Source organism: Medicago sativa, chromosome 4 (genome assembly GCF_051527215.1).
Source record: "Medicago sativa cultivar Bolivia chromosome 4, Bolivia_mono, whole genome shotgun sequence".
Taxonomy (NCBI): Eukaryota; Viridiplantae; Streptophyta; class Magnoliopsida; order Fabales; family Fabaceae; genus Medicago; species Medicago sativa.
In genome coordinates, this window is record NC_140752.1 from 48,316,463 (window position 1) to 48,335,763 (window position 19,301).

General features: G+C 31.7%; 1 protein-coding gene across 1 annotated transcript; it reads right to left on the minus strand.

The window, feature by feature from the left end:
* Positions 1-9,665: 9,665 nt before the first annotated feature.
* Positions 9,666-10,442, minus strand: LOC146929466 (stigma-specific STIG1-like protein 3). The gene has a single exon (XM_085708237.1). It carries the CDS (start codon positions 10,359-10,361, stop codon positions 9,891-9,893), a length of 471 nt encoding a protein of 156 aa, XP_085564363.1. The 5' UTR covers positions 10,362-10,442; the 3' UTR covers positions 9,666-9,890.
* Between the last annotated feature and the right edge of the window lie 8,859 nt (positions 10,443-19,301).

Genomic DNA, 19,301 nt, shown 5'->3' on the forward strand with positions numbered 1-19,301 from the left:
TTCTTGATTCCGACGGGACATTATTATTCCAAATAGGGACTATGATCTTAAAAGTACTCTTTATTCCGAAGGGACATATATTACCGAAGGGGACTATGAACTTAAGACCATTCTTAATTCCGAAGGGACATTAAACCGAAAAGGGACTATGGTCTTAAGAACACTCTTAATTCCGAAGGGACAGAAAGGAGTAGAAAAAGGAGAAGGACTTGTCAAACAAGTCGAAGGAGGGAGAAGAGATGAAAGACTCGTCAACACAAGTCAAAAAAGGGAGAAGAGAGAAAGAGTTCCCGACAACTCAATGAAACTCTTTGGTGTGTGGAATGTACTGTGTGAGCTCTCTATTTATAGAAAAAATTCACAACTAATAAGTGAGAAACTTTGGGAACAAGTAATACATTACTTTGTCATTAAGTAATTCACATATTAGATCTAGTACAAAAATATCTCAATTGAGTACCAAAATATATTATATTTAGTACAAAAATATTTTAGCAAAACTTGGGGATTAAGAAAACACTTTCTAATAATGATTAAATTAATTATTTAATTTATCATTTCCAAATAATAAAATATATATCAATATATATTATCTAGTACAAAAATATCTCAATTGAGTACCAAAATATATTATATTTAGTACAAAAATATTTTAGCAAAACTTGGGGATTAAGAAAACACTTTCTAATAATGATTAAATTAATTATTTAATTTATCATTTCCAAATAATAAAATATATATCAATATATATTTTTCTCTAGTGCTTATATACCCCCATTAATTAGAGGTACACCCCCACTATATAAACACTACTAATGTGTGTGTTCCATCCGATGTGGGACTTCCACTTTTTTCAATTCACACAACACTAGTTCTACCCAACATGGGAATTTGTGTTTATAGTCTTTTTACTCAATTTCCACACATGTTCCAACACAAACAAGAGCACTACCTTTGATTTTGATAAAAAAAATTGTGCCCCAGTGATATTGAGAGTCCAAATCCGCCCCTGCTTTCAACCTCTTCAAAGCAGGTTCAACTTCTTCAGTTTTCAGTCCGTTGACATAATATTTCATGTGCATCACTTCATGCGTCTGAACCTTTGCATACCATCTGGTGTGTTCACAGATTTCCACACGATGATTCTTGCATGTGTAAGTCATTGTGAAAGGACCATACCACGCTTTATGAGTGAGAGTTTGTGGGTAGAAGAATTCTTTTGACTTAATCATGACTATGTCTCCTCTTTTGAAAGTTTGAGTTCCTTTAGCTTGGTCCGAAACTTATTCAACAAAGTTGACTTGTCTTGTTCATTCTTCTTTTGATAAACTCCTTCTCACACTTGGTTTCCCCCCATGTTCCTTTAATCATTGATGTCTTCAGTATCCTCATTTTCTCACTTTCTCCTTGAAAGATCTTACCGTTATTATTACTACTTAAGTTGTTATCACCTCCTTTTAACGCGATGTTGACTCTACCTAAATTTACTGTTACTATTGACGACTACGACTATTCCTAAAAAATGACTCCTGAAATTAAATGACTCTATGTTAAACTAGACTCGATCTAGTGACTTTAGTTATGATAACAAATGTTATTATTACTACGACTCTCTACTAACGACTAGCCCTAAAAACTTAAAAATGATAATGAAAAGAAAAATAAAAGGGTAGTTCCTAAAAAAAAAAGAAAAGAAAAGAAAAGAAAAGAAAAATGTTTAGTACTAAAAAGAAAAACAAAGCAAACATGACAAAATAAAATAAACTACGCTTAAAAAGGAAAATACGTCAGTAACAACTAAAGAAAAAAAAACTACCTAATAATTAAACTAGACCCCTAATAACGACTCAATAAGGACTTATTATTTTGGTATTTTTGAATATTTAGAATGGAAAAATAAATGACAGAAAATAAAATGTGAAAATATCAACAATCCCCAGCAACAGCGCCAAAAACTTGATGGTTGGATTTAGGCAAAGTGTGTCAAATCGTTTACCAAGTAATAAAGTGTAAGTAGAGTATCGTTCCACAGGGTTTGTCGTTCCAACTAGGGAATTTGTGTTAATTATTTGGGAACAATAAAAAAACAATAAAATAAAAGATAAAGTGTAAATGGGTTATGCTATTTGATCTGTTTGGAGTAGAGCAAGATTGACCTGTTTTGATTATAGAATATTAGCGGCGGTTAGACTCATTATTCATTTGTTTGAATTATTTAACAATCAACCCTTATTTAGTATTTAGCGTTTTCTATCTAAGTGATGAGTTCATGTGGTTCTACTACCTACCAGCTGTCAAGTTGCATTTGTTGATCACACGAGTACGTACATGTCGGGTCTTACTCTCTCAGAGGTTTGGGTTCATAGCCCTCCAGCTGTCAGTTGCAACCTTCCAACGGAGTTTCTACGGGTTTCAGTGTTTAGGGTTGTCAATCCTGTAGGGAGATACACATCCGGGTGTCGAGGTACGTGAAGGTTCTTACTTTCATAGAGGTATTTGAAACAATAACGAATATTAGGGTCTATAAATTCCCACGTCCTAAAGGTACCTTCATCTATTGAATCTTAGAAGGACATCAACACACTTTCCCTCTCGATAGTTCTACAAACGGGCATCCATGTCTTGTCTACCTTACAAAGGATGAAAGAAGAGTGAAGTTACTGGGCTGATTTAAGTCATGAAGTCAATGTGTTTCGCTAATTATTGTATTCGTTATCTTAGTTACTTCCTGATTAAGGCATGTATGAACCAATATTAGGTATGTCACCTTCCTGAGTATCGTTATCTCAGAGTGGTTTGCTTCAGAGGAGACAAATCTTGCGCACGATAGTAAAATGATTAAGATTCCAAAAATAACTGAATAAAGAATTTAAATTAAATAAAGTATCCAACAAACATAATCGAGGTTCATCTTAGAACCCTATCCAAAAAAGATTTAGTTACTCATGGTAACTAAAGACAAATTACAGAAGAAATAAAACATACCGTAGAGACTTTGAGTCAGGAGAGAAATTTCTCCTTTGAAGTTCCTAGTGCTTGCCTTCCTCTTTAACCGCTTCATTCTGAATGAATGAGAAATTACGAATGAGAGGAGTGGTATTTATAGGGAGAGTTTCCACGTAAAGTTGGGCTTAAAAACATGTTTTTTCCACTCAAAAGCAGCAAAAAGTAGTTCTAGCCCACATTTCCCATGCTCAGGACGCAGGGTTGGGCACCCAAGTGTATTTTTCCAATACTCGCGGCACCTGGCACATACTCGAGGCGCCCAAGTGCAATTTTCTGTACACTTGGGGCACCTAGCTGATAAGTTGTAGTTTATGCTGTTTTTAACTTCAAATTTCAATAAAAATTAGTGTGTTTTAATATTGTGTTAGAGTTATTTTACTTCAAAGTCTTTGTTATGTTTTCAGAGTCAAAATAACGAATAACGGTTTGTTTGGAACAAAAGCATGGATAAAGAACCAAGAAAAAGAAGAAAAATCAAGAAAGAAGCAAATTTTCAAGTGGCACGGCCGTGCCTAAAATTGTACTAGTCGTGCTTCATTTTTCTAGTGGTCGTGCGCAGGGGAATAGAGTGTCACACATGGACCGTGCTCCCTAGCTGCACGGTCGTGCGCCCCTTCAGTTGTTTAGTTTTGGGCGTTTTGAAAGAAGACACGGTTATGTGCCTCACCAGCACGACCGTGCATGTTATGCAGTCAGTTTTTATTGTTGAAAACTCGTGGAATTTTCCTATTAATGCCATGTAATCTGAGTTTAAAGTCTTGTCTGAGGTTCTAGGCTATAAATAGAGATAATATTAGAGTTGTAAACATCTTGGAATGCTTGTAACTTTACTCTAGAGAAGTCAAAAGTTTTACACTTGTTCTAAGTTCTTTTTGTTCTAAATTTCTGCACTTTACTTCCTTGTTCTTTACCTTCCTGCAATTTATCTTCCAATATTTTACTTTAATGTCTTTTTATTCTATATCTTTTAATTTATATCCCTTGTCTACAATGATCATGAGTGGGTATATTTTTTACTCTTGAGATTGTTGGAATAGTCTAATGAGTAAATCCTATTCAAACCAAGTCTAGAACCTTATTTTATTTAAATTCTTTTCTAATCTAATCTCATCATTTTTAAGTCTTATATCAAATATCAATCGAATTAGCGAAAGGTGAAGATTGATATTAGAACAAATGAGATTAGGCAAGATGAACAAAACATGAGAATAGTTTTGTGAGTCTTAAGACAATAAGATTTAAACTTAAAGGGTCTCAATAATAATTAACCATGAGAATATGTTTGATTGTTATTGAGATACATTCATGTATTATGAAAGGAAACATAAAATACCTATGAAAATATTGTCTTAAAAAATGAATTAAACATAAAATAAGGAAATAGATAGGGAATGTTTATGATATGGCATTATGATGAACCAATAATCCCACGACACTTTTTAATCTGAATTTTAAAACCTAGAAACCATTGAATTATTAAACTTAATCTTTCCAGCTAATCACAACTAAAAACAAGATTTGTATTCATATAAACTCTCTGAGGAACGATAACTTTTTACTACTCGATAGAACCGTATGCTTGCGGATTTGTATCACTAGCCCATACTCGGGGCGCCTGGGCATGCCAATGTATTTTCTTGCGTGTAAATAATTGTTTCTTCATCTTTTTTGACGTTTGCTTTCATATAAGATGTCTTGGGACTTGGGAACAAAATTCCTCCTTTTTTAATATCATATGAGGCATCTTGAATCATCTTCATGATCATCCCAATGTCTTCAATAGTCTTCAGATGTCTTGCTTTGCCGATTTGCATGATTTCTTTGTGAATTACATCAAAACACCCTAGAATTGCTATTTTTCGGGAAAAATATAATTATATGACACAAATATAGAAAACATTACAAATATCCCGAATTCAAAACAATTGCTGTAATACACCTCTATTATGCTAAGAATAACGTAAGATGACCTGTCATCAAGGATCAAAACTTGATTTTACACTATAAATTTTAATTTGTGGTCTTGCACACTTGAATACTCCCTCCGGTCCTATTTACAAGAAACAATTTACTTTTTAGATATGTATTTGGTTTAAGTTCTTGACTAGATACATACATTATTCAATATATCTAAAATTTTGTATTAGCATATTCAATTGTTCTTCAATACTTTGTTATTATCAAAATTTTGGAGGCGTTGTACAAATCCAATTTTGTTCCAACACTCACAAGGGTGCATTGAAGGAGGGGTGGGGGTGGGGTATTCCTAAGTGACATGAGGGGGCGCCGCGATTATGGAGAAAAATAGAGCAACCTTTTAGTGTTTTGGTGTGTCATCTTTGTTGGATCATAGTGTAGCCATGTAAGTAGTTGTATCAATCAAGTAAGAGTTGTCTCTGAAATGTGTGTGATATAAGAGTTGAATTGTGAGAGGTCTACATGTATCAATGTGATTTTAGAAGTGTCCAGTGAAAGTGTAACAAGTGTATCATGCATTCATATAAGTCTATATGTGACTCATTATGTGACTTATGGTGATGTGAATATGTTTCTAAGGGCCGACAACATGTATAATTGTTGTATGTCTATATTTCTTACCTAATGATAAATTGTTTACATGTATTAATATATGTCAACATGTTCCTAATTATCTTTCTTGATTTACTTTTTATATGACGCTATATATTTATGATACTATATGTCTATGTATCTTTGATTTTTATACCATCATCAAATGTTAATATGTCATTATATGTTAATAATGTGCCTCTAGATGTTAATGTGCATGTTTGCAAAAATGCAGATTTCAAGTTATTAGAGTTTCACCTGATGAAGTTTCAGTGATTTTTTTGCATCAATGAGTTATGTAGCCTTGAGTTGGATAATGATATTATTCACTCATCCTCAGGAGTAAATAGACAATTACCTCCCCCTCCCCCCGAAATTGTAAGTTTCGTTAATTACCCTCCCTGAAATTAACAAAATTTCAATTACCCCCCCTGAAATTGCACAACGTTAATCAATTTACCCCCTCCGTCAAATTATTATGTTAGTCAACATAACGTTTTGCAAATACCCTCTGAAGTTTTGCACTTATGTGCAAAATGCCCCCTGAGCTTGATTTTTTTTTTCTTCTTATCCTTAACTCAAAAGATATTAAAGGCAAACAATTAACAATTAATTTTAATACTATAAACTCTACAATATTACAATCTAATATTCCAAACATAATGAGATGGTTTAGAATAGTTTCAGATATAGATTTTTCTTATTTACCAGATTTGAGATGGTTTAGATTGTATAGTAAGAATAAGAATATATTATAGAAAGTAGAACAATCACAACTTCCTAAGATTGTCAGCTTTGTGTTGCCACTTGAAAGTCCTCTCTGAATGAAAAATTAGAACTTTTAACGAAATGATCTCTTCAACATATGGGGGGAGAATATGCTAGCTTTCTTGCCTCAGATTGGTGCATCTTCTCATTTTCCAGCAGAAGACAACTCAATAGAGTCAAAGGAAGAAATTAGTAATAGTAAAGCCATATATTTTGACATCTTGGTAATTCGTGGTTATGTTAATCATATGTCATTTATGTGCTTCATTATGTATGTCATGCATTAATCTCCATTTGACAGGTGTGGTTGTAGTTTGTTATGCTGACTTTCATATCATTAGGCTCTAATACATGATTAATGTTTGATCGTTTCGGGGAACATATATGGTTGTATACCGTCAAAACTTAGCTAATATGCTCCACAATTCAGTGATAATGCAATCACTTTTAAGGATAAGGCAAAAATAAATAAAAAATTTCAAGTTCAGGGGGCATTTTGCACATAAGTGTAAAACTTCAGGGGGATATTTGCAAAAAGTCATGTTGACTAACAGAAAAATTTGACGGATGGGGTAAGTTGATTAACGTTGTGCAATTTCAGAGGAGTAATTGAAGTTTTGTTAATTTCAGAAAGGTAATTGACGAAATTTACAATTTGTGAAGGGTAATTGCCTATTTACTTCATCCTAAGTGATAGGACATGTACCCTTGAGTTGCTATGAAATTTTTTTACGGGTTGAAAAAGGAGAGGAAAAACAAAATGAGTGTTATTTATTTATTTATTTTTGGCTTAATTGCACTTTTGGCCCCCTGTCTTTCCAAAAGTTGCGATTTTTGACCCCTAACTAATTAAAATAGAAAATAGCCTCCTATGTATTGGATCTTTGGCAGTTTTGGCCCCAAGACCAATTTTGACTTTGCCTTCGCTGACGTGAAATTAAAATTGATCGGATTAAATTTAGGACTCAAGTGAAATTGTTTTAATCCACGTCAATTTTGTATTTAAACATTTTTTAATCAACTTGATAAATTTGATTTAATCAAAAACGTCAATATTGACTTAGCCTTCTCAAGTTCAAGTGAAATTTGATTTAAACATTTTTTAATTAATAAATAAAAGTCTTAAACTATATAGTAAAAATTAAAAAATAATTTTTTTTAACAGATTAGAAATTATAAACTCGATACCTGAACCAAACCACTTCGAACATTCAAATTGAGTTGGATTTAATCAACTAACTCAAACAAAATATAGGTTGGATTAATTTGGATCATCATATTGAACACATAATCCAGATCTGCGAGCATCCATATTAGAAGCAACTTTTAAATTACTGTATTCCGATCGAACTACTATCCTTTTCCTCGAACATCAAGAACAATCCAAAGTTCGAAGTCCTTCGTTCATAAAGAAGAGTTAAAATGTAACTTCCAGGGTTACTTGAAGATTTCAAAACTGTGTCACTTCTAAAAGCTTCCATATGAAGTGTGTTGAAAAAGTTTTTCAAGCAATCAATCAAATATATGTTCTTCAACGCCAAGTATTCAAATATCAAAAGGACCAATTGCAAAAGAAGACCACTTGAAGGTTAGAAGACTCATGACACTCATGCATATTAGGAGTTAGTTTATTTTTCGGTCTATAATAATAAAATAAAATTCATGCAAATGAGTTCATTTCTGCTCAATAAAACTATGCCTATAGATAACACATCCTCCCTTACATGATAACTTCTTGTTAACAACATTTAAAGAACGATGTATGAAACTCAAACATATCTATATTGGTATATTTTCTCCTTTTACATACTTTGTGCCTTGTTTTCTTTTCCTTTTTACTTTATCGTTTTAAGTTCATACTTTTCTTCGATCTCTAACTATGCGCTTGTAACATTAAACCTATCAACTAAAAACCCTCCTAACCATCTAACTCAAATTATATGTTGAGTTCATACATTGAAGGGGAAAGATTTTGGCGACAATAACTTCTAACAAAGGAGTAGCGTTATTGTGTAACCAAAAAAAAAAGGAGTAGCGTTATTGGGTACTACTATTTCCTAATATTACGTGATATGGTGCATGCTCCAAGACCAAGAAATGCATGTGAAATGCGACATACACGTTATCTTACGCTAATTTCGAGGAAAACCAAGAAACAAGTTACTGTAATTAGTTGTGAATTAAAGGTACCCTTTGCTAGTCAAAATCTCAATTTTAATATGTTTTCAGATCCATGGCACTTTGATTGTCTATCCTGCAACCTACATTGACAATTTGACTTTTTTTGAATTGTAGTCGTCATAAATTTACCAAATTTCCCCGAAGGCTTTGAAAACTGTTTGGTACAACAATACAATTCACCTGGAGCATGCAGATCACTCCTTCAATATCATTGTGTTGTTCGTATTCGATAGCATTAAATATAAGTAAATTTAACTATTATATTTTTCAATAACTGATCATTTCTATGAGCATATAAAAAACATTTTTAAAAATCTATAGACTTATATATATATATATATATATATATATATATATATATATATATATTATTGCACTTAATTGAACTCTTAATAAATGTAAAATTCACTATTTTATATATGAGAGGCTGTAATGGCGAAATTTGAAATATGCTTTAATATTTTATTAAAACACTTACAATAGGGTTTTTTGTTGTTGTTGTTGTTGTTGTTGATATAGTCCTAAATAGGGTCTTTTGCAACAACTTTCAAACTAATTAATTAAAATTAAAATTAGGTGTAAAGCTTATGGTAATTATGAATGATAGTATAATCTACGTAGAGCACATTAAGGTACAATCTAAACTTAATACAACGGATTACAACAATAGTAGAAATACCCTTTCAAAAAAAAAAAAAGAACAATAGTAGAAATACATCATATTTTTCTCTTTATCTCAAAAGCTCATTGTTGAACTTTTCAATTAGGATTATTTGTTTTTTTAAATTTAGCTCATATTTTTATTTTATAAGGACTACTCATTGGTCCAGAGTTGTATTTTATCTGAAAATAGAAATTAAAGTTGAATAAAGTTTATGCACATATGGACTAAATTTAAATTGTTATGGTTTTAAAGGGATTAAAGAAAACTTTAATTCAAAATAGAATATCTCTAAAACTGATATATATATATATATATATATATATATATATATATATATATATATATATATATATATATATATATATATATTACACAATTGCATATTAAAACCATTAATATTCAACAACATGTGTACCAAAAAGTAACTGAGAGACAGAACTACAAAACTTTTAATATTCCAATAACAAATATAAATATATATTCAACTTATTTTCTTGTACGTGGTTAGGAATATCACTTTACTTTAAGAAACACATGAAGACTGCAAATTTAAGCAGCAACAATTATATAATATCAATAATTTATTTGAGTATACCACCACAAATGTGGTTTCTTTTATTGAATATTTTTAATAAAATCACATACCTCGTATAATAAATAATATGATATAAGACCCTATATTGGAGACTCAATAAATAATATCTTATGCGTAACCGCACATTCCATAGACACAATACTGACCAATTTCACAACGAATATTGCACCCTCCACAATGCCTCTTATCATAGTTTGTCTCAATACATGCTCCTCTACAACATGTTTGAGTGTACTTGCAATGCTTCTTGCATGCACCACAATTATGCTTATCATATCCCAAATCAATGCACTTGTTGTTGCAACATGTAGCGTTCTTGGCGCCATATAAGTCGCAAATCTCATCTTGCTTGTGACAATGAATAGGTGCATTAGGGTTTTGAGCTAGGAGGCGACTTACCCTCTTTGAAGGGAGAAACTTGTTTTTCTCATGGAGGATTAGTGGTTGTTTCCCTTGGGAGAGAGAATCGCGATGAACCGATGCCGGTTTAGGTTCGTTTTGTGTGATGGTTTTCATTGTGATAGTGAGGGACAAAGCCATGGTTATTGCTATAATTATTATTGCTTTTAGGAACCCCATGGCTTTGCCAGTTGAAAGAGATAGTAAAAGACTTATAAGAAGAAGAAATGTGTTATATTTTCTTGTGTTTAATTTGGTATGTTGGTAGAAAATGAAGTTGGAGATATAGGGGTTTATAATAAGATGTTGGGGGAGAAGTTGACGCCGCAAAAGTGGTAAAAGTTGAGAGAGCTTGCATGCACATGAGGAAGAGTATAATGGAATTAATTTTAGAGTTTTTTCTATTATTTGACCCTAATAAAGTTAAAAAGCATAAGCTACTTACTATAGAAGAATGCATAAAAATCCCAGTGTGCATGCGATTTTTGGTGTCACATTGGACCTCTCACGTTCGTCCATCTAACTATTTAATTTCTTCTAGTACAGTTCTACCATAAATGTACACGGGCTCACTATATTGGATTATTTGAGCTTATCTACTGAAATAAGCATTTGTGACACTATTAAGAGAACTTATGAAACAATTTTATAAGCTAATATACTAGATAGCTTGTGAAAATAAGTTGAAATGAGAATTTTTTAGTTTCATTCACTTATTTTCTTAAACTCTCTAGTATAGCTTATAAAAAGAACTCATATTATGGAAATGTATTGGATTTATTTTATTAAGTTATAATAAATAGCTTATTCATAAAAGCTTATATGTTAAGTACTGTTTATGAAATATAAGCTACTAATTAAATTATTTATCCAAACATAACTTATTGTCATACATAGAAAGAGTTTGAAGGTAAATTCTCATAATTTTAAATAAAATTTATAAAATATTACATCTATGAACATTTTTCAAAAGTTTTTTTATTATTATAAAATTTTATACTGTGCAAACTAAACAATTTGACTCAAGTGGTTAATAAAGTTCTACTAAAGACGAATTATTCAGAAGAACCTGAATTTGATTCCTGTATGAAACAATTTTTTGCCAGACTCTACTTACCTCTTATTCGAACTCTCGATTACAATGATCTCTTTTTCTTGAAATAGGGAGAGTTAACACACAAAAAAAAGTTATATATTATACTAATGATTCCATCTTCATTGAATAGTCAAGTATATACAGCTGCATCAATGTGCTATTGCAAGGATTTAATTTCCCTCATGTATCCAGGAATTCAAAGGGTATTTTAGACTTTTCATCGTGACCGGCCATTATAGTTCAAATTGCACGGGATGACCTTAAGAAATATTGCTAACTACTAGAATAAGTAAAGTGCATTGCCATAAATGTTAACAACATTGAACAAAGCAGAACTCATAATTAAATCCAGCTTCTATACACTGCACGTTTAACTTGCAAATTAGACAAGTTAATAAGTTAACTCAAATTTTGTCTTGCATTCTAATTAAGTTAACTTATATTGACCATTTTTTAGTTGCCAAATTAAGTTATTATACATATATATCCAATGCAAGTTAACTAAGCTTGAAGAATTTAAGCTAGATTACTACACGTGGACTGTGTAAACCGTACACAAAATGTGGCAACTTAAAGAAGAAAGTGACCGTGAATATATATAGCTCCTGTTTTTTATTTTTATTTTGAGGGAATATAGCTCCTATTTTTATTTTATATATTTTTTGGTTTAAGACCAGCACCAGGGATCTTTTAGGTGCTTGGGCTTTAATTTTAGCAATAGTTTTTTTTTTTGAACAAGTAATTTTAGCAATAGTTGTTTTTTGGTAATGAATTATCGCATAAGATTGAATTAAAAAGTAACCTTATTACATAATGAAAAGTTTAGAATGTTAAGTCGGATCTTAAGAGTTGTCGATACAAGCTTCATCATATGTAAACATCAAGATTCATAAAACATTTATGAGTAATGATATTTTGACATCCATTTGATGACAACTTTGTTGACAACCTTGTTTTTCTCTCTTCTTATTGGTCAAAAACAATGGAGAGAGAAAAAGGAAGAGAGAGAATAAGAGAATCATGTGAGTATGAGAGAGAAAGTTGTCCAAAAGTTGTCCAAAAGTGGTTGTCAAAATATCATTTCTCAACATTTATAGAGAATCGAACACATAACGTTAGAAAGTATATTTTAAAGGGTTAATTAAGTTTTTAGTCCCTATAAATATTCACAGTTTTGTTTTTAGTCCCTACAAAATAAAATCACACTTTTTAGTCCCTGTGACAATTTCCTTAAGCATTTTAGGGACTAAAAATGATGATGGAAAAATTTTATAGGGACTAAAAATGATGATGGAAAATTTTATAGGGACTAAAAATATTGATGGAAAATTTTATAGGGACTAAAAAGTGTGATTTTATTTTGTAGGGACTAAAAACAAAATTCTGAATATTTATAGGGACTATTTACTTAATTAACCCTATTTTAAATAACTTTTTAATTATTTTAGTCAAGTAATATAACGTTCAATAAGTAGGAAATATAGGGTTCGAACTTCAGTCCCTATGTTTTGCAATGTATTGTTCCACCATTTTGACTTTTTAATTTCTTTTCAAGTACAAAAAGATTGAAAGAGTAAAGAGTACTTTTATGACCCAAATGTTAAAGTGAGTACAGAATTAAACGATGTCGATATCTATGTAAATAAATACCCCTTTAAATAAATAAAAGTGGGGTCACTAGTAGGGGTGCTAGTGAGAGCACAACTAAGAGCTAGTGGGTCACTATATCTGATCACATTCCAGTAATCAGAAATAATTAAAATGTTGTACGATATGTTATAGAACCTCGAAGAGGTAAGAAAGCAAGAATAGTTAAAGAGTATAAATCTAATTATATGGTTTGTATATTGGAAGAGGATCCATTTGGCCTTCAAGAAGCTTTGTCTTCATTAGATGCTAACATTTGAAAAAAAATCAATAAACGATGAAATAGATTCTCTAGAGTCAAACAAAACATGACTCTTAGTTGACTTGTCTCATGGTTGCAAACAATCGGTTGTATTTGGATTTTGGAAAAGGAAACTAAAACCTGATGGTTCGGTTGCTAAATACAAGGTTCACCTTGTAGAAAAAGGTTTTAGGCAAAAAGAAAAAATATAGATTTCTTCGACACTTAGTCACCAGTCATTAGAATCTTATCCACAAGGGTGCTAGTACCTTTAGCCGTTGTTCTTAACTTTGATAGTACATCAAATGGATGTGAAAGTTGCCTCATTAAACGGTGAACTAGAAGAAGAAATATCTATATGGAACAACCTGAGTTTTTGTGATTCATGGACAAGAAAATAAGGTCTGTAAGTTAGATAATTCTTTGTATGGTCCAAAAATAAACTCCAGAGGAATGACATGAAAAATTTGGCATTCTAATGCTATCGATTGAGTATAAAGTGAATGAAAGTGACAAATGTATTTTTTACTAAAAGGAAACAACATTTGCATGATCATATGTAGACGACTTGCTCATATTTGGTTCAAAGATTCATGCTATAAATTATGAGAAATCATTAACATTGATAAGAAAGACCTAGGCGAAGTTGAAGTAATTCTTGGTTCCAAGATTACCAAATCAGAAAAGAGAATTTTTTTGATCAATCTCACTATGTTGAGAAGATCATAAGGAAATATAATTATTTGATTGTAAACTTGCAAGCATACCTTACGATCCAAGTGTAAAATTCCTCAATTAACTCCAGTTGTAGTTAACTATCGTTCGGAACCAGTAGTAGTAAATTGTCGCTATCCCAACGGCAAGTAACCGTTGCCTTCACAAATTTTTTAGAAAATTGCTTTTCCCACTTCAAAGTTTGCTTAGAAACATCATAAAATGATGATTATAACCCCAACGACAGTTAGCTGCCGTCAGTTACTCTGCAATGACAGTTTGCTGCCGCCGGATATCTTACAACGGTAGTTAGCTGTCGTTGAGATCATTTATGCAGACAACATGTTTTGTTTTAAGAATCAAGCCAAATAATGATTTATTTATCACCCGTAATTTAAAACAACAATTGCAGACACAATATAATCTATACACCAATTATAGTCACCCATAAACAAGAACAATGCATGACCTTTCACATGACCATGATTAAATCATTTCGGCATTACGTTAAAATTACATGAATGTTTGATTTCAATAAAATTGCATTATTAGGTATAAAAAACAACATATTACATGAAATCTCTATTGAAATTCTAGACATACGCAGTTGGATCGAACACAAAGATACACAATACAATCTATACACCAATTATAGTCACTCATAAACAAGAACAATGCATGACCTTTCACATGACCAGGATTAAATCATTTCGGCATTACGTTAAAATTACATGAATGTTTGAACTTCAATAAAAGTGCATTATAAGGTATAAAAAACAACATATTACATGAAATCTCTATTGAAATTCTGGACATACGTAGTTGGATCGAACACAAAGATATAAGATATTATTTTCAACCATCGACATATATATAAATTCTATGTCGCTATCGTCACGAACAACCCAAGGATAATAAAACGTTTTCCACATGTCTTCATCTTTATCTGCCCGACTGCCCGCATGTTTACACATGGCATCTGAACAAATACGTGACATGTAAAATGATTTTCCCCAAGATAGACAAAATATTTGTTAAGTTGTGCCTTCAACTCATCCAGAGTGTTGGTTAGAGTTAGAAAAATCCTAATCGTCTTCTTGAAAGCAGAGTATTGGACATGAGCTTTAATCTGCGCATCTTCAGACATGTTTAACTTCATTAAATTTTATGAAATATCAAATATCAGAATAAAATAAAATAAAATAAAATGAAAAGTAAAGTAGGTTATTGATAAAACAAACATATATTTGTATTAAATGCGGAAACATTAATAACCAATCACATAAATTTGGTTATTGGGCATATAATGTTAGTTATATATTGGGCACAAAAATTTGGCGTTTCAATATCGACAACAAAAAAAATGTCGGTGTAATATCAACTTGAAAAAGGATGAACACCGACAAAAAATCAGTCATATCACATCAAGTGAAATTGAATCATCTTTATTTTTTGCAATAAATTGAAATTCGTCCTTTGCTTTTTTAGGAGCGTCACACAAAATTGGATTGACTTGGTTTGACTCTTTTTTCGGTAGGGACAATTTGTCTCCTTTTTCAATGTTCATGAGGTCTTGGAACCAAGTTTGTTGATCAAAATACTAAAATTTTCATGATGATGTCTCTTCGCTCGTGTAGCTTCCACTTCGTAGATGATGGATGTAGTGGACAACCATCTTTCAAAAAAATGAGCAAAATGATTGAGAATTAAGCCTAAACACATGATGAGGTTGTTTGCGTAGGCGGTGGCACCCCTCTAAGTGGAAAAAAGCTTCCAAAGTTCAGATTTCGGGATTTGTCAACTCCACTACAGGCATATTGTAATAAGTTGCAACGATGTGACCCATGTCCAGAAACTTCAACCACTTATCTACAAGTGCAATGCCACTACTACTATCGGGAGAATGCAAGCCATTTAAGATGTAGTTTGTGTAGTAGCCTGCTTTTCGCTAGAATTATTTTAATTATTTATTATATATGTGTTTATATGTGCTTGTGTGTGACTATTTGTCTTTGTGTGTATTTAATTCAGGATTAGTGGATTTTGGCATAGAAGAGTATTTTAGTCATTTTTAGACTCAGGGGTATTTTTGTCATTTGGTGAGCAAAGGTAAATTAGTCGTTTTATTAAGATGGTTATTTTTGGTGTTTTAAGTGGGAGTAATTATCTTTACTAAGTCACTAGTGAGTTGGGTTAATTATTTAGAGATGGTAATTATTCGTTATTTGACGGTTTAAGAGAGTAGTAACTTTGGAGAATTAGTTGTTAAGAATATTGAGTCCATTAAGACAATTAGAAACAAAGCCCATTTGAAAAGTGACTATATAAACACAACACTTGTTAGAAAATTAGGTCTTTATATTCATTTACTCATTTCACAGATATTTTGAGAGAAAGAGAAAATAGATCTAAAGAGGTGAAGAATAGAGAAAGGGTTAGAAAGAAGGAAAACTTGAAGAAAGGAAGAGGCTAGAGACTTGGGGGAGCTAAAGTGAAGCCATAGTAAAGATTTTCCAAGCTAGAGGTAAGGGGGATGGTTACCTTTTCATAATTAAGATATAATCTCTTATTTTCAATTATGGGTTTAAGTGCTGCTTTTATGTTAATTGTGACTTTTGTGAATTTTGATGATGAAATTCGTGCTCTTAATTCATGTGAATTTAAGGGTATGATAAACTTCATGAAATTGATGTGTTATGTGCTTAAAACTCATGGTTGTTGTTGTTGATAAGTTGTTTTGATGATTTTTGATTAAAATGGTAAGAATGAAATTGTTGTTGTTAACTGTTGATGAATTCATAAAATTATGCTTTGAATGATGTTGTGTTGTGTTGTTGATGAAGATTCATGCCTTGGGTATCTCTAATGGTGTTGTTGTGATGAAGGTTGTTGTTGTTTATTGAAAAGTGATTTTTAGTGAAAAGTTGTTGGTTGATTAAGTTTGGAATTGATTTGGAAGTTTTGGAGTTGTATTAAGTTGTTCAAAAGTGATTTTTAGTGAAAATTCGCACTTGAAAAGCTGGAAAAACAAATTTTTATGTATCCTGAACTGGTGTAATCGATTGCACCATATGTGTAATCGATTACACAAGTCTTCTGTCCCTAGATTTTGCTTGCTGAAATGTGTAATCAATTGGGCCTTTTCTGTAATCGATTACGCCCTGTTCTAAACCTTCGAAACACATTTTTCTTCGTTCTAAATGCTTCCAAACTTATTCCTAAGTGTAGGGACTTTATCCTAACCATCAAGGGGTGTTTTTATGAAAGAAATAACTTTGTATAAAAGGTTTAATGAGGTCTTGCATTGTTTGAAATTGAAAGGATTAATTATGAGATGAACTTAGGCGAATTTTGGAGTTTATCGGGATTGGCCTATGAAATGTATATGTATATCCTACTGCACGCATATGTGAATTGTGTATATACTCAGTTGAGGTGTTAAGTCTTGGTTATTTTGATTTTGGTGGGATACTCGGAAAATGCTAGTTTTCATAAACTTAGACGAACTTTGTCAAATTAATACCTTATGGTTGAATAACTTGTAGGAGACTTTAAATTCATGTTAGTATGATAGAATGTGGATAAATTGATTATGATTGGGTGTCTAATATATTGAATGTAAAGATTTGGATAATGGTTTGTCTTGGGTGCAAAATGTGACTTCGAATTTGTTCATTCTTGAGTTGATTATTGTTAATGATAGTCGTTGATGATGATTCTTCGGTGATTTTAAACTGATAGTTTAGTGTTGACTTTTGTCGAATATGACATGTGAATTATGAGGTGAAGGTGTATCTTTTTGGTGATGACTATTTGATGAATGTTTGGTGATAAACATGATTCTGTTTAGGTGTTGATTATGTTGGTGATGAATTATGTTGTTGAATTATTACATGCAAAAATGATGACGATATTGATGTTGAATGCATGTATGAAAAATGAAGACGAAAATGATGATGAATTTGTTGTTGAACCTGTGCATTGGGAGTCATGCATTATAATTTTTAGTATATTTATATCCAATGAAGATTACTAGGATATTTATATCCAAAGAAGATGACTGAATACTTTGTATTCAAAATGATGATGACTATGATACTTTTGTATCTTGAGGTGACGACCTTGACGATGACCGGTACCACATGCATATAGAGTCGTGTCTAGGCGCATTGCATACATCTGAGTCTATGTGAATATTTGCATTGGTGAATTATGTGAATCATTTTAATATGTGCTTGGTGATTATGTGCATTGGTGAAACTTGGTGATTCATGTAATTGATGAAATATGTGAATTGTGTGAATATGTGTACATGATGTTTTTTTATTCTTGGTGATACTTGTACACTTGGTGATTTTAATTGTTGATGTTTATTTTGGTGAAAATAATGAAGTGTGAATTTTATGTATGCGATTTGATGATTTCTTTAATTTTGTGGTTTCTTTGCCTATACTTTGAAATGATGAATGTGTGAGTTGATTAGGCAATAGCTTATATGATCCATATGATTGATGTGAATTAGATTAATTGTATACATTAGGTAAAGTATGTGCTTTATGTAAAATGAGTAAAGTTGCATGTATGCTTATACTTTCTAAATGATAAATTTGGTGTAGTTTAAGGATTGAGTAGATAGGGAATGAGGGAAGAAAATCTTATGTCAATTGATGTTGATAAGCGATAAGATTTTGTTGATGCTTTGATTAAAGAACGAATATGCTTGATATGCTATGATAGAAAAATGATAACATTATCTGTATTGAAATGAAGATAATATCCATGTGGAATTAGTATTCTATGAATGTTGAGTAGGTATATGTGCTATGCATGAATCCTTGAATGCATATGTTTGATTATACTTTAATTATGAGATGTGAATTAACCCCCAGTGGTCGTTTGGTTGACCATCTGCCTTATTCTTATGAATGGGTAGATGATGTGCATGAATAATTTGCTTTTGGTGAGTTGCTTTAGGATAGCTTGGATGCTACCTCGTTTACTACTTTTGGTGTCTTAGTCTCTAGGGCTCTGATTAGGTGTCGGTCTTTGATGTTTACCTATATTATGAGTGTTTGAGATTTTTTAGACTATGTATTGATGATGATATGTGTAGCATGTTGACATGGCTACTTGGAAAATTATTTTATTATTAATGAAACTATTGAGATGTTTTATTTAGATGTTGATGTAATGATGTTTTTATTCCGCTGTGATGTTTGTGAAAATTTAGTATGCATGTCTGGTGAATTTTTGAAGAAATAACATCTAAATTCTTTATATGATTGTATCATTAGCGTAATTTATCGCTTTTAGAGTTTGTGGTGTTACAAGTTGGTATCAGAGGCATGCCGGTCTTGTCCGGACCAAAATTGGGTGATTTTTCCTGTTTGTATGCGACATGTATAGAAGTATTGTCGGTACT